We start from the raw sequence: 21,065 nt of genomic DNA, 5'->3' as shown, positions 1-21,065 counted from the left end.
CCCAATAGACATATTGTACTAGGCCCAGAAAATCCCAGCATCTCAGAAAATCATAGACTCAGTATGCACCAGCCATTAGTAGTATATTATTGACCAGGCAGGTCCCAGAGTTAGCTGAAAAGCACTGAAGTGTATGGAGTGATTATTCAATTACAGGTATCAGCAAGTGAAGTTACTGCTTTTCTGAACCACACTAGTGTTTTCATAATACCCCTTTCCTCAACCCAGATAACATAACTGTCCTTTTTTTTATAAAGAAAAAACAACAACAACAAAACTGTAATGACAACCATGGACTGAAGTTTAGAAACGTAGCAGATAAAAAATACTGAACACACCCAGTACTTAAATGACCAAATAGAGCCTAGATCTTTGAAATGGTCTAGCTCAGGCATTCCCAAACTTGGCCCTCTAGATGTTTTGGGACTACATCTCCCATCATCCATAGATAACAGGACCAGTGGTCAGGGATGATGAGAATTGTAGTCCCAAAACAGCTAGAGGGCTGAGTTTGGGGATGCCTGGTCTACCTAGACAAAGCAAGTCATTTATCTAAACTTCCCACTATAGGAGTTACATTAATTTCCAAAGGTTTAAGTAAATATTAATCATTTGTGCAGTGCTTGTACAATAAAAGTATTCTCACAAATATATAAAAAATCTAGAAACCTACTTTCAATTCATTTTACTTGTTTAAATTTAAATATGCATTAGACATGCTCTTCCTTCTAATTCTCTGGAGAGCAAAGAGATTTGTTGCCAATTTATAAAGAAATTAGAACAGGCTCTTGCTCCTACACAAAATAAAGGAGCTTTGTCTTAAAGACTACCAAACGAATTATGACCACAGCGCAGAGTATGTTGGGCAAGCTTTGCACCAGCCTGGAATCCTTATGAGGAAGAGCTGCTCCCTAGCAGGCATTGCTATAGGTGAGAGACTACCAGAATGAACCGGGCGGGGGGGGGGCCTTCTCCACTTGCCTTGCCCCCTGCCCACAGGACCTTATAAGGTGAAGATGCTGCTTACGTATTATTGTCTTCTCTAAACGTTTTTGCAGGCTATGTTTTTTGGCAGGAGCACATCACTTGTATGCATTTTAAATCACATTTTCCTGGGAATGACAAGTTCAGATACAGAATAAACAGAATCTATGCTGTTCAGACATGGACTCAAAGAGAAGCCAATGCTATGGTGGCATTGCTACAGAGAGTGTCCCAATTAAAATACAGTATTATCAAATCTGGTTTCAAGTTAACTTGCAATATCTGTTCCTGTTGGTAACATAATCAAATACTGCACATTCAAAAACTGGCCTTACTGGTAACATCTCATACTTGATGTGGGCAACAATATTAAAATGGGCTAAACATAGTATTTCTTGAGCAAAAATTTAAAAACAAGCATTTTACAGATTACTTAATTTTTTATTCCATCATGCTCTGGCTTTTCCAAATACAACCAACTACACTGTACCCAACTTTTCTTCAATGTGTTTTTGTAAAATTGCTTGAAAAGTTGAGAGGACTAGACAGCTGTAAATAAAAACACTTTAGTACAATACTCTACTAATAAAACCTCATGCAAGATTATCAGTCTTCTTTTATTCAAGTAAGTGACTAATCCTTTTAAAAGTAGTATTCACTGTTTAAAGAAGTCAGAAGAGCTGTATATCTCATTCATGGTTCACAAAATTATAAATTTGGCTACTATCCTTAAAAAATCTGCTGCTGCTATACAAGTATTATTTAAAAGCTTGCTTTAAGGAACTATGTGAAACAGAATGTGCAGGGAGTGTCTCATATATATCTGCACTAGAATGAGCTCACCTAGAAGAAACCAAGAGAACAGAACAAAGTTTATTTCCTTGAAAAGAACATATTAAGCTCCAGGAAACTGTTTCAGTACTCTAAGTACTTCAGCAAGATGCAATCAGCTTAAAACTTTTCATGTTTGGAATTAGAGAACTTGCACAGATTCTCTCTACTTCAAAGATTCTCTCTACTTCATACAGTAAGAGAATACCTGCATTTCCAGTAATGAATATGGCAACATATATTTCCTAGTAGATTACAATAGCCTCCTTTCTGCTTCTGTCTGGCCAGTAAACTACTCAAGCTTTTTGCAAGTCCAAGGAAAACAGTAGTTACTAACTTAAGGATACTGTATAAGTTAGTAACTATTGTTTCCCTTGGGCTAACTATTGTTTCATCCTGATTCCAGGGTCAGATGCTACTTTACTCTGTATTAATCTTCCCTGGAAAGCTGTATAAAACACAGAGATGTGACTCTAAATACACCTGTAGCAAGAATTCCATTGGAATTCTTGAATGGAATAAATAGGGTTTATTCTTTGATAAGTATTCTTAGAACTGTAGCCTTAATTTTGTAAAAATTGATATGATATGTTTTCAGGTCAACCATGTTAAAGACTGATGTACTAATCTCCCCCAAACAGCCATTATTCTGTTTCCTGTGGCCTATCTCTTCATTGGCTTAGAAAAGCAAAAAGAGCACAGATGAGTCTCTACACAAAGAGAAAGAAGTAGTCTTTTGGCAGTCTCAGCTCAAATTAAGCCCTGAAGCTCTAAGTCTAAACTACAATAGAAGGTTTCATGATCATTATGTCACTCATGGGTGATCCACAGCACTGAGAAAATGCTGTTTAGCCTGCAGTATAGAAACTATTGATAACATAGTGAAAACCTATTTCAAATCAATCCCATTATAGTATTTCTAGTCAACCATTCTAGTTAAGAAATAAATCACAGCTATTTTTTTATGAACATTACTAATATTTCAGCAAGGTAATATCAGTTCTTTTCAAGTTGCCATCTTTTTTAGGTTTAAAAAGAGGTTTAGTTTTAGGATTGTATTCTATCTGCACAATCTTATACATGTTTACACTGAAGTAAATCCCACTGAGTTCAGAGGTTTACTTGCACATAAGTAGGTTTCTGATGGATAATATTAAGTAAAAGCTAATCAGAACTTACAGCTTTTTAAAAAACTCATACAGTCATACCTCGGGATAAATATGCTTCAGGATAAGTATTTTCGGGTTCCACTCCGTGGCGACCTGGAAGTAACGGAGCGCATTACTTCCGGGTTTCGCTGCTCATGCATGCGCAGACGGTCAAACTGATGTCATGCGCCTGCGCAGCAAAATGCGACCCACGCAGACGCGTCTTAGGCTCTATTCAGGATGCAAACAGGGCTCCGGAACAGATCCCGTTCACATCCTGATGTACCACTGTACTAAAATCTATGTATTTAGACTACATAAATAATGGACTCAGACAGAAAAAAATGGTAAAATATCTTCCATAAAAAGCTTATCAGTCCACTCATGGGTCCTTGACATCTGCAGGACCTTCCACAATCATACAAAGCTCCTGCTCAAACTTCTTCACAGAATTGGATGTTGAGAACAGTTACCGTATTTTTCGCTCTATTACACGCACCCGACCATAACACGCACGTAGATTTTAGAGGAGGAAAATCTGTAGGCATGCCACCTGTAGGCATTCCCTCCATAACACGCACAGACATTTCCCCTTACTTTTTAGGAGGAAAAAAGTGAGTGTTATGGTGCAAAAAATACGGTATATATGATACATTATGTAAAGGCGGTGTGGAACATCTTGATGTTGTAGCAGCATCAAGGATGCACTGGAGCACACAGAGGGTTTAAGAACCAGGGAGATATATATCTAGCTAAGATATGTACATAAAGCTAAAATTCCAATTTTAAAAATCTAGGTAGATTATTGAATACATTGATCCAATTAGTACAGAGTTTTTCTCCCACAAAACAAGATCATTAAAGTTTATATACTGCTGACAAACGTTTCAACAAGACTGAATCTGTAACTGCAGTTAATGAGAGAAGCAACAAACAAAGCTACTCTGCATTATGTGGCTTTTCTGTGCTTATGGATGCCAATACACAAAAATTCAAATACAGAACCCATTACAACAAAGTTAAAAGATTACCACAAAGCCACATAGCACAATTTGAAAAGCCACAAACTCTATCACAAGACGTTAATAAATCATAAAAAGAAGTAACATCTTCTAAAAAGGGCACTTAATGGTTTAGTATTTCCTTAGAGTATAAAGCAGATTGTATGATTCAATAGCACTCATCTAAATTCATTTAATTCAACATAACAGCAGCTGTCACTAGTTTTCCCTGTAGCTGATTTCCAAAGTCTCAGAAATCTTATGCCCAGTGAAAAAGACTACTGAAATTCTAACACCCAGTGTTTGGAGGGTCAAAGTGGTTGACAGTGAGCTATGGTGGAAGTGTAATAGATCAGTGGTAGAGCATCTGCTTTGTAAGCAGAAGGTCCCAGATTCAGTCTCCAGGTAGGGATGGGAGATACATGCTTTCCAGCTCATCATCAGGAGAGAGAAATAGCTTCCCAGTGGTATCCATTTGTCAACAAAAATATATCTTTTCCTTGAACTTTGAGGGTGGAAGGGTCTCTTGCTTTCAGCAGACAGATCATGACCCTTCCATAGTCAAAGGAATATAGGAAGCTGTCTTTATGCCACATTAGACCATGGTCCATCTAGCTGAGTATTGTCTACAATGACTGGCTCCACAGGATTTAAACCAAGCTTCTTTCCTAGTTCTATCTGATGTCAGGAATTGAATCAGGAACCTTCTGCAAGCAAGCCATGAGTTCTGCTGAGCTACAGCCCTTCTGAACATACAAAGAGCTGAGGAACAAAGAAAGACTTGGCCCATCTCACAAGAGACTAGGACATGCTCAGCAAAAAAAAAAATTAGCATGGCTTTAAGTGCTTTTAAGAGCCAGTGTGAGGTAAGTGAACAAGTCTGCCCTACCCTAAGGAAGGGAATCACTCCCTCTTTGTGCCATGTTTTAGAAGCATTCAGAAATAACCAAGATGTTATAGCCTAGTACAAGATAAGATATTTATTCCCTTCTTCTCCTAGTCCTCTTGATGAGTAGGGTGATTCACTCATGCCATATTGGGTGGTACAGCACACGGAAGGTGCAAGAAACCTCCCACCATTTCAAAAGGTGTCCTACCCCTATTAAAGTTGAATTCATGACACTGTGATAAGGGGTCAGCTTCACCCCATGCCAGTTGCAGAGACAGAGTGTCTTCTGTGCCCCCATCCAGTCAATTGTTGGGCAACCCCCCACTCTGTTCTGTATGAGAAACCTTTTGGGGGGGGAGCTGGCGGCTTGAAGCTGGCTAGGAAACAGTGTGTTGGCTACCAAGGACAGACACATTGTTAAATAATCTCAGTCTGTTCATTTGTTAATATTATCTCAACCCACTGTTGCTACTTTTTCTTGCAGTCCTAATTCAGGAGTCGCCAACATGGTGTCCACAGGCACCATGACAACTGCAAAAACTAACAAAAACCTTCACTTGAACCACAGGCTCGCTGAGTTTCCTTTTTTTAAAAAAAGGTCTCTAGTCCTCCTAGAAACAAAGTTATAAAACAAAAGAAATTCCTTAAAACATACCCTTCTAAGCAATTTCCATTAAATGAACCATCCTAGATGCTCTTGCCTGTCATTGTTTGTAGCCAATGAGTGAAATCAGAAAAACATTTTTGAAAAACGGATTAAAACTTCAGGAAACCTACAAAATGTTATGAAAGCACACTATGTGCTGGCATATCACATGTATGATCAGGATAAGGCTCAAAGAAATAGCACACTGTGTGTGCATAGATGTCTTGGGAGCAATGTGCCTGTTAAAATTCAATCTCACTTTTGAAAAAAGATAAATTATGTTAGCCTTCATACTTGTGGAGACAAGCCTGAAAATGTGTGCACACATGTCTATATGTTTAAAAGACTCAAACAAAGAGAGCAGATAAGAACCTTCCACTTGATTTATCCGCAATTTCTGAACTTGGCTGGTAAGTTCACATATTTTTAGAAAAGGCAAATTCCCACCCCCCACAAAATATCAAATGTAGTGAAAAGTACAATGAAAAGGGGATTGCAGAACAGTACATAAGTACCAGCTTTGGTCTGGCATATTCTGTTATTGTGAAATAGATAAAAGGTATCTGCACTTATAGATCATAGAAGACCACACCCCTCTATCAGCAATTGGTTGCATATCTATAGGGAGTCCATCTCAATTAGTAATTTGGCTATAGGATATTCTCATGTTTGTTCTGAATATCATAAAGTCAAGTAACAAAATGAAAAATACTTTAAACGCTTAGATGCCTTAAGGCCTCTGTTCTCTCCCTGTACTACTTGAACTATTACTCTGTCTAAATACAATGCATTCTTCAGAACTGATGAAGCACTTAATCACTGCACAACGAACACAAACCATACCCAGAGGCTCTCTATGTGCAAGCATCACTGGATAAGAAATAAAGACTTTTAGAAAATCTGATCTGACCTGCCACTGGGCTAAAGCAAAATTAGGTGAATCATCTTATAAAATTGTATTTCCAATTACAGGGTCAAGGTTGAATTGTAATAAATCCAACTCCTAAGGTTGGTATCTAACACATTCAACAACATAAATAAATACCAAGAAAACAAGTGAAAAGACAGATGCCTTTAAAAATGCTTACAACTTCATTTGGCAACACTAGGGAAGATTCTGAAAACCTCTAAATCCAGAAAATTATTACCAGAGAACATGAAGCAGCAAATACTCATAACTCAGATTGTAAATAACTGAAAACTTGAAAGCCTTAAATAGGAAAATGTGGACAGCCCTTTATAAAAGGAGCTTCTAAGACATCATATTGATCACAATCAGTTTCCAATGTTTTTGCAAATGTGTCACCACCCTCTTGTTAAGGAGGGTCAGCAGCTACCTTTCCTCTCAGTTTTGAAACTGAAGAAGTTGGTTGCACAATTATCTCTTCTCCTCCCCAGCTCCAGCATCAGGAGGAAGGCCAGGGGTTGTTTGGATACTGTTTGGTCAAGACACCTGGAGAACTTTAACTTTGTAGAGCCAAAATTGCAAGCCTACCATCAACCCTTTCCTCCTTCAGAAGAGACTAGGCAGCTCAGCAGAGGCACTGCAGTGCTTCCTCTGAGCAATGCCCAAGCTGACATACACCCCACCTCTCCTTTCTGCAGGATGGTGAGGCCTTTCCTTAGCACTGCTCAGCAGACACACCTGAAGTGTCTCAGCTACACAGGTCAAATAAACAAGGAATGGGGAAGTGGAAGAAACCCATCAACTTCAATTTCTGGACTAGTCAGAAAGATCAGACAAAAACTGCAAAATCTTGATCATAACTAATCAACAAAGTATAGTATTAGGAATTGATGTCAGATGTAATTAGTATGCAAATTTTATACTTTCAATTCAATCTTATTCTTAACCCTGTTCAACAGATGAAATCAAGTTTAGGACTATAGCCTAAAAATAAGTTTGTTCAATTTCTCCCTCTCACTCACACACAGTCACAAATTACAAGGCTGGAAGGTTTCCAGGGAGGTTTTTAGTCCATATCTGTCACTAATAACAGCATTAATTATAGTCATTCACATTTAATAATTCTAGAAGACTGTAAAAGCACTCTCAAGGGACAAAGTACTTTCTCATTTGTTTGGTGGTAGAAGGCAGACATGAGGGATAATAGGCAGGAGAAAGACTCCAGTGGTATAAAAAATTCCGTCTCTTCATCTTCTTCAGCTACAGTGAGGAATGGACTAATAGGCTGGGTTTTCCAACTAAGCCATTTGCATGATCTTCTGTTGACTCATCACATTTCAATGAGTCTTATGTTGAGATTCCTACATTGCAGGGGGTTGGACTGGTTGACCCTTGGGGTCCCTAATTATCTTTTATTGTTAAAGCAAATCAACAGCTATCACCAAAATGAATATGTGTGTCTCTTGCATGAATTACATATTGGACACTTACCCTAACAGGAGGACTCCGTGCTTGTACTCTCTGCTGCTGGTTACTTTGAGAACTCTGCAGGTCTTTTGGAATGCAGTTAGCAACAGTGCTAGTCTGGACCCTTAATGAATTTGTGCAACTCACCACACCACCAGGTTTCCGGGGCCTCTGCTTGATGCCATCCAGTAGTCGAACCAGCAAAATGTTACTGGGAAGTTCATCAACACTGCAGTCTACTAACGTCCTGCATTCTGGACATCGAAGCTCGTTTCTGGAGCTCACAATGCCCAACAGACACCGCTTACAAAATGTATGTTGACAAGGCAATACTTTTGCAGAAGCATCAAGGCGTTCTAAGCAGACAGGACACTCCAACAAATCCAGTAAGGCTGACTCATCCATCTTTTATCTAGTTCACCAAGGAATAAGCTTTTGCAAAATTCATATCCTTTCTGAACATGTTAGGGAACTCATGTTATATCCATGCCTCTTCACTCTTCTCTCTGAAATTGTTTGCAAAGAAAGAAAAAGAACAAATATTAATAATAATGGGAAATGGAGGACGGATGTTTCAATACCAGAAATCTTGCTTCGAGCGTGTGTTCTTACAAACCGGTAGCATTAAAAACCATGAAACATTTCTCTAAACAAGGATCACTTAGAAGTATTTGCGTTCAATGTGAAAACTAGCCCCCCCCCTCCCACTTTGATATGTTAAGAAACACGTGGGTCAGGAATATAAGGCTGGTTTTTAAATATTAGCTGGTCTCACCAAAGTAGTTTCTATAACAATGAAATATATTGTTTTCCACACGTGGGTCTAAAGCAGGAGCAGGAAACCTGTGACCCTCCAGGTGTTGCTGGGGTACAACTCCTGTCATCCTGACCACTGGCAAGGGTAGCTGGAGTCTAACAGTATCTGGAGCCTGGGTTCCTCATCCCTTATCTAAAGAGACAATCTTATTAGTGAACTACTTAACTGAAGTATACTGATCACCGGGATAAATTGTTCTCTGTTTATTGCCTGTCAGTGGTGAAATTCAATAATACAGTGGTACCTCTGGTTACGTACTTAATTCGTTCCAGAGGTCCGTTCTTAACCTGAAACTGTTCTTAACCTGAAGCACCACTTTAGCTAATAGGGCCTCCCACTGCTGCTGCGCCGCTGCTGAGCGATTTCTGTTCTCATCCTGCAGCAAATTCCTTAACCCAAGGTATTATTTCTGGGTTAGCAGAGTCTGTAACCTGAAGCGTATGTAACCTGAGGTACCACTGTAATAACAACCAATATCTGAGTATCACTAAACTTGGTACCTTTGTTTACACAACATGTGTAGTCCACTGTATACACTATTGCAATAATTCTTTAACCCTCTGCACATTTTCATGCTACTTCATTCATTCTACACATTTTTCTTTCCTTGATAGATCAAATATATACAAGAAACCTATAGATACATTAAAAACTGCATAGCTTTAACTTTAGCACTGGTTGTAATCTAATTTAATTAGGAGATATGTCTTTGAAGTAAATACCTTGATAACCAAAGTTTAGAACAAAAACAAAAAGGGTCCAATTTTTTTTAAATAAATGTTACTATCAGATCACAATTATATGTTAAAATCCAAATGTCACAGTAAAAAGACACAATGGACAGGGCCAGAAAATGGTGCAACTAGTTCACATGTCCTTAAGTTTCTAAGGCTTGTGTTTCACAAATTGAACCCCATCCCCAGCAAATCACTCTTGAAAATTAGGGAACTTTTAAAAACAGATTGCAGTATGGTTGAGTGCCTGGTGTTCAAAATCAAAAGTCTCATTGGGTGCATCTAAAGTAGCTCTTTGGATCACAGCCAGCAGGATCTTTTAAGATCTCAAGTTCTTGAAAACACCCATTGTCATCAAACTTTGAAACTGCTTAGGGGGAAAAAGGGGGAATAACTACATCAAATGGAGTGCTGCATGTATTTGTCAGCCATGCATTGGCCATGCATCCAACTACAGCAGCTATCAAAAATCCAACAAGAAGAGCAAACTAAGTACTGTATTTAAATAATTTAGTTTTTGCAGCAGTCTGGTGAAAAATGAAGAAGAAAATCATTCTCATAAGCGAGACTACCCTTTGAAGAAACAAACAATTAATGACTATCCATTACACAGGCTTATTATTACATAAGCATTTTCATAGGTAGAGATTTGGGAATAAGCATGCTTAAGACGATTTGAGTAAACAGCAAGTTGCAGGAAGCTACTAATATAGGATAATTGTAAGGCATAGCAAACAGACAGAAATCAAGAAGACGCCTACTACGAGGTTTGATTATGAACGTGAGACTTCCTTAAAAGTTCACTTCAGGGGCAGATTAAAAAGACACGAGGAGAAAGCCCAAACAGCTAGTTCCCACGGCGCGCAAGGAAAAGGATTTTGTAAGGCAGAAAGAAATAATAACCAAGCCGAACTTGACAGACAGAGCGCCTTCCTTTTGAGATCCGGAGAGCTGTAAATTAAACATTATGGCTTCCAGTACGTGCATAGGATACGTTATAGGAGACGCAACACCTCGACACACAAGGCAGGCGGAGAAGCCCATCTACAAACACACAAACGCCAAAAAAAAAGAAGGGGGGGAAGAGAGGGGGGAGTGTGTGAAGGCTCTCGCTGGTCTTGGGAAAACATGCATTAAAAACACACACAAGGCACCGGCTTCCCATAACCATAACCGGGAGACCGCTGGAGGGCGAGTACGGTCTCTATGGAGATTTAACTGGCGGCGGTGTCTCGTTACCAAAGGTGGACAAACAGCGGACTCGCACACAGCCCTCTCCTCACAAGAGAGAGGAGGCGCGGAGGGAGGGAGGGAAGGCTCCGTCTCTGGAGAGCGTCTTAACCCGGCCCCCCAGGCCCCGGGAAGGCAGCGCGGCGCCGCCGGGGACAAGGGGCGCTCCCTCCCCTTCCCACCCACCTACCCCCGTTAAACTCACCATCTCCGCGGTGGCCGTTGGAGAGAGAGAAGGGAAAGAAAGCAAAGGAGCCCGCCCGCCTTCCTTCCTTCTTCCCCCCCCCTTCCCCCTCAGCCTTCGCTTTCGCGCCTCTTTGTTCCCGTGAGGAGAAGCCGCCGCGTTCCGTCTCTCTCTCAGTCTAGCAACGCGGCACAGCTCTTTTCTACGCTTCTCCTCCTCCTCTTTTTCGCCGCCTCCCCGCCCCGAAAGGGGTCTGACGCGAGAAGCCGCCCCGCCTTGAGGAAGGAGCCAAGCCTCCGAGGTGGGGAGCGAGGAGTCTCTGGGCGCGCAAGCGAGCGAGGGAAACCGCCTGCCTCCCTGGCTCTTCCTGGAACTCCTGCCTCCCTGGGCGGGCGGAGCTCCGGGTGCGTGTCTGCCCCGCTCCCTCCCCGTCTCCCTGAGGGGAATTGTGTGGGGGAGAGAGAAAGAGAGCGCAGCCCTTCTGAGGAGCTCCCTCCCTCCCTCGCCAACCGCCGCTCCCTCCCCGCGGAACATCCCCGCTCCCGCCCGCCCATAAGGAGCCCTCTCTCTCTCCCGCCTCATGCCTGCCTGGATCCAGCCCCAGCCGCCCGCCCACTCTTTTCCCTCAGGCAACCCTCCCTCCCGCCAACCTCCGCAGAGTCCCTTCAGGGGACAATCTCAACCCGCCGCCGCCGCCTCCTTTTTTGGCTGCTTCACCCTCCACGCCGCAGGCAGGGCAAGGAGGTGAAGCAGCCGGGCAAGCTGACGCGGGCCGGGTCGGGGAGAGAGGGCTGGAAGTCAACGCCGGCGAAGCGCACACCTCCCTTCCCTCACTCTCTCTCACTGTGCTTGGCGGTGGCTGTTGCCCGCCCTTTTCTTTCAGTCAAAAAAAGAAAGGGAGAGATACGGTTCATTACGAACGAAATAAGGCCGAGGAGGTGGTCATAATAAAGTGGGGTGGGGGGGATGTATGCAGCTGTAGCAGGAAAAGTCACTTAAAAATAATAATAAAAGTGCAGCGAAAGGACCATTGGTCCCATCCGAGTGGCTCGCAGGAATGGTGACCTTTCTGCCACTCCCAACCCGGGAAATACTTCATAATCTCTGACCATCTCTTCCTGGAATTGCCCATACGGTTCCATACTGCAAAGACTTGACTCCAGGGCAGGAATGGTTCTGCTCTGGTTATCTCAGCCCATCATCTACTGCTGCGTCAAGCAAGGACTTGCACGTCTGAACGAAAGCAATTGAAGATTTAGCACTGCAGCCAAAACTCAAGCACAGTGTTCCTACCCACCCCACATCAGGCAGGACACTGCTTTGACTTGAAAGCAGCTCAGGATTTAGGGTGGTGCGGATGGTCCCCCCCCCCCCAGCACAGGGTGCCATGCTCTGAGTGAGGTGCAAAATGGAGAAGATCCGTTTGGGGTGCCAGATTTTGGCCTCGCGCAGGGCACCTTATTATGAAAGATTACCAAATTGAAAGGCACCAAGGGATGAGATATGGGTGCCAACTTGAATAAAATATTGCAGACCCCAGGTAAGCCCTGCTCTGCATAATTGACCACACACCATTTGAATGCCAGTGCCCATCAACTTTGGGGGAACAGCCCCCTCAAATATTTTATTGGGGGATCCAAAGGAATCTTGGCTCCTAGGAGTGGGCTCCTATATCCAGGATCCAGGAACCAACTGGGCCAACTTGCTTCCTGTGTCTTAGGAGCAGAGCTTTGCTGTACAGGAAGGAAGGGAGCCGTGGGCTTACATGTGCAAAGCAGACTGCTCAGTTCAGATCTTTTCCTCCCAATATGTGGAGTGGGGTGGTCTGATCAATGGAGGTGCAGTGAGAGGTGAGCACAGCCCAACTCTTCTCCCACAGTTCTAATTATTTGAGTCTTCAAATGGCTGCATAGGGCATAGTGTTTCTACCATTCTTCAGTATTCATTATTTCATCTCATTAATTCATAAATTGTACCAAACATAATGTTTCAGTATGGTGATTTGAAGTACACTCACAAAACACCATACTCATTCATATATGTCTCAAAAAGAGTTTGATGATAGAACATTAACAACTGAATCACATATGTGTTTACTAAGAAATGAGCCCTACTGATTTGGTGTGGTGTCCTAGCACAGCAATTAACCAGTGAGGTTCCAGATTCAATCTCTAACACTTTGTTAAATAGATCTTGGGTAATACGGGAGTTAATAGAAAGTACTGATGGAGTATTTTTATTATGAAGTGGAAGGTAGGCTATTCATTGTAATGATGTAATAAAGATATAAGCTATTGTTTGCTGGGGGTAATGTGTTATTTGAAACTTAACTGCTTCATTTTAAAGTACAGTATAAAGTAGAGATACCTTGTAACAATGTTGTGATATTTTTATTTTTCTTTTGTGTGATATATTAATAAGAAACAGTACTGAGCTACATGGACCAATGGTTCATATGTTGTCAATGATTTTGATTTAAGAAGGCATGGGTGAAGAGCAGATTTGGTTCTGGAAGCAAGGTTTGCTAGGCAGAAGGCTGAATATGCAGGCCTTCAATATAGATTTATCAGAAATTCCACCTACCGGTATTTAATGTGCAAAACTCCTAAATTCACATACAAACTAATGGGGTCTGAACTGGTAGTGACTGATGAGGAAAGAAATATTGGAGTCGCTGTGGACAGCTCAATTAAGACATAGACGAAATGTGTCAGGCTGTTGTCAAAGACCAGCATACAGTAGTAACAACTAGGAAAAGGTAAAAAAACAAACCTGACATTTTTGTAATTGCTTTATACAAGTCTATGATGTGACCACACCTGGTATACTGCATACATGGAAAGGCAAAGTAAAGGTCAACAAAAAGGATCTAAAAGTTGGAGCAACTCCCCTATGAGGAAAGTTTACAATGTTTGGGATGTTTCAATGAGAAAAAAAGGGATTAAAGGAGCATGTGATAGAAGTGTAGAATTTGTATAGTGTGGATAGAAAGAGGTTTTTCCCTTCTACCATATTACTAGAACTCATATAGTCGAAGATTCAGTCAAACAATAGGAATTGCTGTTCAAAACTGAAATTCTCTACCTCACTATGTTGTAATAGGTATTAGCTTAAATCTCTCTAAGGGATTAGAGAATTCATGGAAGATAAGGTAATCAATGGCTTCTAGTCATGATGGCCATTTCCTGTCTCCAGGATCAGAAGCAACATGATTCTAAATATTTGCCCTTGGGGAACAACAGTGGCAGAGAGCTGTTGTATTCATGGTCTACTTGTGAGTTCCCAATAGGCATCTGGTGAGCTTCTGTGGAAATAGCATACTGCAGACCTTGGGTCTGATCCAACAGGGTTATTCTTTTAAGTTTTGAGAGGTTCAGAGCAGGTAGCATCTGGTATGGGGGGCTAAAGCTGTGGAGCTTTACACTTTGTTGTTTAGTCGTTTAGTCGTGTCCGACTCTTCGTGACCCCATGGACCAGAGCACGCCAGGCACTCCTGTCTTCCACTGCCTCCCGCAGTTTGGTCAGACTCATGTTTGTAGCTTCGAGAACACTGTCCAACCATCTCGTCCTCTGTCGTCCCCTTCTCCTTGTGCCCTCCATCTTTCCCAGCATCAGGGTCTTTTCCAGGGAGTCTTCTCTTCTCATGAGGTGGCCAAAGTATTGGAGCCTCAGCTTCACGATCTGTCCTTCCAGTGAGCACTCAGGGCTGATTTCCTTAAGAATGGATACGTTTGATCTTCTTGCAGTCCATGGGACTCTCAAGAGTCTCCTCTAGCATCATAATTCAAAAGCATCAATTCTTCGGCGATCAGCCTTCTTTATGGTCCAGCTCTCACTTCCATACATCACTACTGGGAAAACCATGGCTTTAACTATACAGACCTTTATTGGTAAGGTGATGTCTCTGCTTTTTAAGATGCTGTCTAGGTTTGCCATCGCCTTTCTCCCAAGGAGCAGGCGTCTTTTAATTTCGTGACTGTTGTCACCATCTGCAGTGATCATGGAGCCCAAGAAAATAAAATCTCTCACTGCCTCCATTTCTTCCCCTTCTATTTGCCAGGAGGTGATGGGACCAGTGGCCATGATCTTCATTTTTTTGATGTTGAGCTTCAGACCATACTTTGCGCTCTCCTCTTTCACCCTCATTAAAAGGTTCTTTAATTCCTCCTCACTTTCTGCCATCAAGGTTGTGTCATCTGCATATCTGAGGTTGTTGATATTTCTTCCGGCGATCTTAATTCCGGCTTGGGATTCATCCAGCCCTGCCTTTCGCATGATGAATTCTGCATATAAGTTAAATAAGCAGGGGGACAATAAGCAGCTTTACACTAGTGTTGCTGTAGATTAAGTGCCTGTGATGGGCCAGGATGGGGATAAGATTGGGGTTGAGCAGATGCATCAACAGGGGACTTGGTTGGTTCTGGCAGAGCATCTATGAAGCCGTAATCTGTCTGGCCGCTCCATTGCCCCCACACCAGCCCTGTAGAGGTAAGCTGTAGCAACACCAGTGTTGGGAGAGCAGCTTCACAATTCTGCCCCACTACGGGTTTAGAGAATGGAGCACAACATTTTGAGTGGTTCATGGGGTGCCAAGTAGTATTTTTTCATGTCAAACTCTGCAGCTCACTAAGTTTTGGCTCATCAAGGGCAAAACCTGGAAACACTGAGGTAAGAAGAAAATAAACATTAATCCCTGACCCTGTTTTATTGAACAAACCCCCAATGCAGCAAGTAAAATATGTAGTTGGCAACCCTAGCCCTGTCTGTTCATGATTAAATTATAAAGGACAGAATTGTATGTAATTCTTTTAAGTAAAAAGCAATAAATGTGAAGAAGGATTTTCCAGATGCAGAGGTAGACTTGATAATATCGTGCCCTGAGCGAGGACAAAATGTGGTGCCCCCCCCTGCATATTTATTATTTTCACAATAATTCCTTTTGACACCATTGCTCTCTTTTTTTGCACACCCTCGGCTTGGAGCCCTGTGAGGGGGAACCACTTGCACCGCCCTAAATGAGGTGCTGATGGAGCCCCCAAGTTAAAGGAAGGAGAAAAGGCTGTGTTATTGCCCCCTCCCCCCGCCTTTAGATGCTCTCTCTTTTTCTCATCCCCCTCCAGGCTGGACAAACAGTGCTTTGCTCTAGAAGGAGTCCTAAAATCATATATAAGAGTACAAAATCTTATAAACATGGGAAAGTTATTTATTACTCAGGGGAAGGGGTGTGTAACACAGTCCCTCATTTTGGCAGGGGCCAATTTCACCAGCCCCTTGGTACGCCTCTGTCCAGATGAAAGTAACATGCTCCAAAATAAACACTTTAAGCACAAAGTAGCTAAGACTGCAATCTTTCATAGAGTTAGGCATGTCTAAGCCCACTGAATTCAATTGGCTTAGGCATGCTGTACTTTGCGTAGGTTCAGACTGTATTTTGTCCCACTCTCCAAGTGTTTAAGTACTAAACTGAATTTGCATCCATTGCTCAAATCTTGTAATGAGATCTAGGATCTTAATCCTCCTAGGATTTCTTGTCAAGGAAATTACAAGGCTCTGTATAATGTTATTATGGAGTTGCAAAGAGAGTTATATAAAAGGGAAACTCTTCCAAATAAAGTATTATGAACTGATGCATAGCAAATATGATCATGTGAGTTTCTGGCAGCTCGGATGAACAGGAATGCCAACATTTTTTTTAAAAAAGATACCTAAACAAAACGACTTCTTACTAAAGACAAGGATGGGCATCTGTATACAGATATTAGTCAAAAAGGAAATGTAAAGTATTAGGCCTTTCAGAGGCTTGTAAAGCTAGAGAGCTTGTAAAGAAATCTGGCAACACTCAATTTACTGAACATCTGCAGTAATATTAACATCACTAAAAAAAAACCCCAGAAAAGCACGAGATATCAAAACATTGATAACAACACAGTTCCTATGTGGAAGTGAGGAACTGCAACAGATGATGCTGAATATACAAAATAGTGTGGGAAAGAGAACCAAAGTGATAACAAGCTAATTAATTCCTCTAGTAATAGCATAATAAACATCTGTGAGGTTCTAATAGGAATTCACTTGACTAATATAATTCATTTATGGTATGTCACAGCACCAATAGTGTGTGTGTGGAATAAAAATATAGGAAACCGACTTATACCAAGCTCTCTACACTGATTGGCAGTGGCTCTTCAGATCTTAATTGTATGCAGATTAATACCATGTTCCTGACATTTAAATTGGTGGCAAAAAACCAATTCCAGAGCTTTATACCTATGACTTCTCTTTCACTGTAATATGAGAGAGAGTATAATTATTAGCTCTTCTAAATAAATGCCTGTTCCATTAATATCTTCTCGGAGTGAGAATTCCAACACATGGGGATTGTCTCCTGCTCAATACAGTTTTCCTGCTACTTTCAATGCTGACAGACAAGCCATGCACTCTCCTCTTTGTGCTTATGAATCAGTTCCCTACATTGAAACTGAGATATAAGGTAAGTTGTGATAAACTAAGATGTGTGCACACATGAATCTTTGGGTTCAGTGAAAAAAATTATTCTACCTCTTCCCATTTTACTGGGTTTCCATTTTATAATCCTTTAAACTGAACAACAGAGATTCTTTATTTAACCTCTGCTCTCCAGGAGCTAGTCCTTTCCTCCAGTTATTTCAATTGTTCTTTGAACCTGTTCCAAATTGAAGTCATTCTTCCATGAACAAGGAATGGCGGACATAGTTTAACAAATGATTTATCAGATCTTGAACAAGGGTAATTTATCCTTCCTATTCCCTGCTCAGTATACTATAGTTTATTTATCAGTTAACTTTGTCTTCTTTGCTGCTGTGTCCTGTTAGTGGATTATAGTCACCTCATGTTATAACAAGATCCCCAGAAGTCATCAAACCTCCTTCATACCCCAGTGATGTCATGTTATCATTGGCCGATTAGGATTACTGTATTATTTGGTGAACCCATCATTAACTGCATTCTACTGAATTTAGAAATCACAGATGTGTTTAGCCCGGACCCTGAGGCCCAGCGCCAATGGCCTTCTGGCGGTTCCCTCACTGTGAGAAGTGAGGTTGCAGGAAACCAGGCAGAGGGTCTTCTCGGTAGTGGAATGCCCTCCCATCAGATGTCAAGGAAATAAACTACTATCTGACTTTTAGAAGACATCTGAAGGCGGTCCTCTTTAGGGAAGTTTTTAATGTTTGATGTTTTATCGTGTTTTTAATATTCTGTTGGGAGCTGCCCAGAGTGGCTGGGGAAACCCAGCCAGATGAGTGGGGTATAAATAAATAAGTAAATAATAAACTGTTTGTTTGATATTGTCTGCTTATCATTCAGATTGCATTGCTTTCTTTTTATTCTCTGCAATGGCTTCTTCTTTCTTCTCATCTTCACTTTACGGTTCCTGGAAATCCCATCCAAGACCAGAAGAACACTCGTTCCCTCAGATCTTTCTCTCTAAAGCTCTCTTCCAGGTTCTTCTCTCTTATCGCACTGACTATTTAGTCAAGACTGATTACCGTCATTTTCTGCACCCTCATACATCTCCCCTGCCACGGTTTATATCTGGAATGCTCATCCTCTTGTGTCATCCAACTCTTTTCCTCCATTAGGTAGAATTCCCCCATTTAGGTGACTCCTCAAAACCTCTCTCTTACTCATTGTGTTCTCTGACTCACCATTCTTATTTCCTCCCAGTTCTTCTGTTAGCATGCCAAGTCTTTAGTAGGCTATAAGCCTTTGTGTAGGGTCTGTCTTTTAATTTACTGTTACATAGCATCTTGCTAGAATCACGATCAAACCCTTTATACATTGCTATCAATGTTTTAAATGATTGTTAGCTGCCTTTGGGGCTGTTTGATGAAAAATAAACAGCAAATAAATGGGGACAAAAGTACAGCTGCTACATAAATACTTAAAGGAGTAACAGAGTAATGAAAGATTCTTGTTTTAGTGAATACCTATGCGATCATAAATGCTCATTCTTTAGAAAAATACTGCTACAGCAATTCAACCAGCCACACAGCACTGATGTATTGTGCTCTGAATTGTGGCCCTAATTTGGCAGTTTAGTTGTTTTGAAGATAATCCAATCAAAATAATTGCAGAGAGTTTATCTTGGAGGAGAGAGCTGAACTGACACACGCATGTACTAGTATGAAATGTTTTAAATAGTGACTGCCCCTGTCTCAAAAAAGTTCTCTCTCTCTCCCTGCTGCTGTCTCCCAAACTCCTGAAGGGATACAATCAGATATCAGCTTATGGTATATACATTTGCTCCTCCAGGTGTAATACCTGATCATCACATCTTTGAATGGCTGGAAGCTGTAATCTGACTTATGGTTTCTCTTCAAACTTAATAACTTTTAATGTCTTCCTAATACACAGATCTCTCTTGATACAGCTGTTGGTTTTACCAGTGGCAATGCTTATGCTGATTTTGATTGCTTACGCTTAGGTTTTGCATGAGTGCAAGTCTTGGTTAAATCTGGACTGTGCTGCTCTCCACCCCTTTGTCCCCCTGCTGCCATTCATTTAACCTTTGAATATTTTTATTGCCTTTGTAGCCTATTTAATGACATTTGCATAATTTGCTTGTATCACTTATTCCTCTCATACAAGACAATTCATTTGCAAACATGGATCTGATAAGTCACATGCACACTATTCTTCAACTGGTGCATTGTTGTACATTTCCACACACACTACAATAAAAAAGAGGACTATTAACACAATGCTGGCCCTGCAAGTCAGTGTTGCTATCTGTACAAGAATGGATACTTATAGGTGCCACCTGAGACTGTGGTTCCAGGCAGTTTGGTTTCACCGAGTGCTTCCATACTCACATACAGATATGTTTCTATGCATACAGTTGGCGCCTTTGCTTTCTTAGATGCCTGGTCTCTTCCTCATCCCTGCATCATAACACTCACTACCATGCTGCCACTTACTGTCCACAGCACTGGGTGGAGCTTCATGAAATGCATCTGGTTCCTCCTGTCAATTACTTCTCCTTTGCTCTCAACTACCATTTTTCATTCTGTGCATATGCACCTTTAAAAAAATATCAGTGATTCCAATAGGAAACACTATGGTCCTTATGCAGCCAGCTGTGATATTTCACTGTAGGCAAAATGAAGTTTGTGCTTTTTGGAGGAGAAGAGTAGGAAGGAACATCCATCTCACACACACACACACATGCAAATTCTAAGGTCTTGTGCAATAATGATAAAGATGTCTTACGCAAGGCATAATAATCAACTGATATATGTATTGCAGTTATTGCAACCTCACAGTTAATCCTCCACCTTTACCGTGTGCAGCCCTTGAGAGATTATCTTATCAGATCTGGACATGCCTTTGGCATGTGGCAATCAATGGAAACAGGTGTATTTCTTTTCATATTGGGGGCTGCCAGAAACAAAATGGCTAGGTTGTGCTTAGATGACGAGCAAGCAGGATGAGGGGCGTGGCAACAGACCACCCACTGAAATGACACCACAGAAATAATAGACCACCCAGCAGGAGGGGGGGGGGAACAGGAAAAAAATTATAACCAAGCTACCATGCCAGCAGTGACTGCACTGGATTTTCTGCAGTAAGGAGACATCCAAAAGAAGTGCAAACCAAAGTATGATCTGGCTTTTTGATGACATCCTATATCTGTGAACAAATATGCAGACATGAAGAGCATTGATTAAACGTCCAATCCCCATCAGGAACCACCCATTATGTAGTCGTACCTTGGATCCTGAATGCCGTGCAAGTCGAACATTTTGCCTCCCGAACACCACAAACCTGAAGTGGGTGTGAAAAACGTTCTTTTGAACCCAAATGTCTGACACGGCTTCTGCAGCTTCCAACTGAGTACAGGAAGCTCCTGCAGCCAATTGGAAGCTGCGCCTTGGTTGTTGAATGTCAAACTGACTTCCAGAATGGATTGCGTTTGGCAACCAAGGTATGACTGTATTACAGCAAGGTTTATCTTGCCTGGGCTGGATCGGTCCCGCAGACATCCCTCTGTGGGCCAGATTGCGCACGTGTGTAAGTGCGCGCACACAATTTTCAGCACCACGGAAGCAAGTCCCTGCGCCTCTTTAGCGCAGCGTGCGAGCGGGCAGCTCGGTTTGGGGGCAGCTCCTGGGCCGGTCAAACGACCTCTAAGGGCCCATGGGCCTTAGGTTGCTGACCCCTTCTCTAGGGACCTGAAAGACCCTGTAG

At 41.7% G+C, this 21,065-nt stretch overlaps 1 protein-coding gene across 2 annotated transcripts in view; it reads right to left on the bottom strand.

Moving 5' to 3' along the window:
* The window catches only part of SH3RF1 (SH3 domain containing ring finger 1), a 44,807-nt gene extending 33,488 nt beyond the window's left edge, over window positions 1–11,319 (bottom strand). The window contains exons 1-2 of one of the 2 annotated variants that reach the window (XM_053402870.1): window positions 10,860–11,319; window positions 7,898–8,379 (exon numbers count right to left, since the gene is read on the bottom strand). In XM_053402870.1, the coding sequence (XP_053258845.1) occupies window positions 7,898–8,278 (381 nt within the window). In that variant the 5' untranslated portion in view covers window positions 8,279–8,379; window positions 10,860–11,319. The remainder of the gene's footprint in view (window positions 1–7,897; window positions 8,380–10,859) is intronic. The other variant, XM_053402871.1, reaches the window with a different exon arrangement.
* Between the last annotated feature and the right edge of the window lie 9,746 nt (window positions 11,320–21,065).

Source organism: Podarcis raffonei, chromosome 9, assembly GCF_027172205.1.
Source record: "Podarcis raffonei isolate rPodRaf1 chromosome 9, rPodRaf1.pri, whole genome shotgun sequence".
NCBI classification, from domain to species: Eukaryota; Metazoa; Chordata; class Lepidosauria; order Squamata; family Lacertidae; genus Podarcis; species Podarcis raffonei.
Note: the sequence above shows the minus strand (reverse complement) of the source record. Positions and strands in the feature narration are given on the sequence as shown.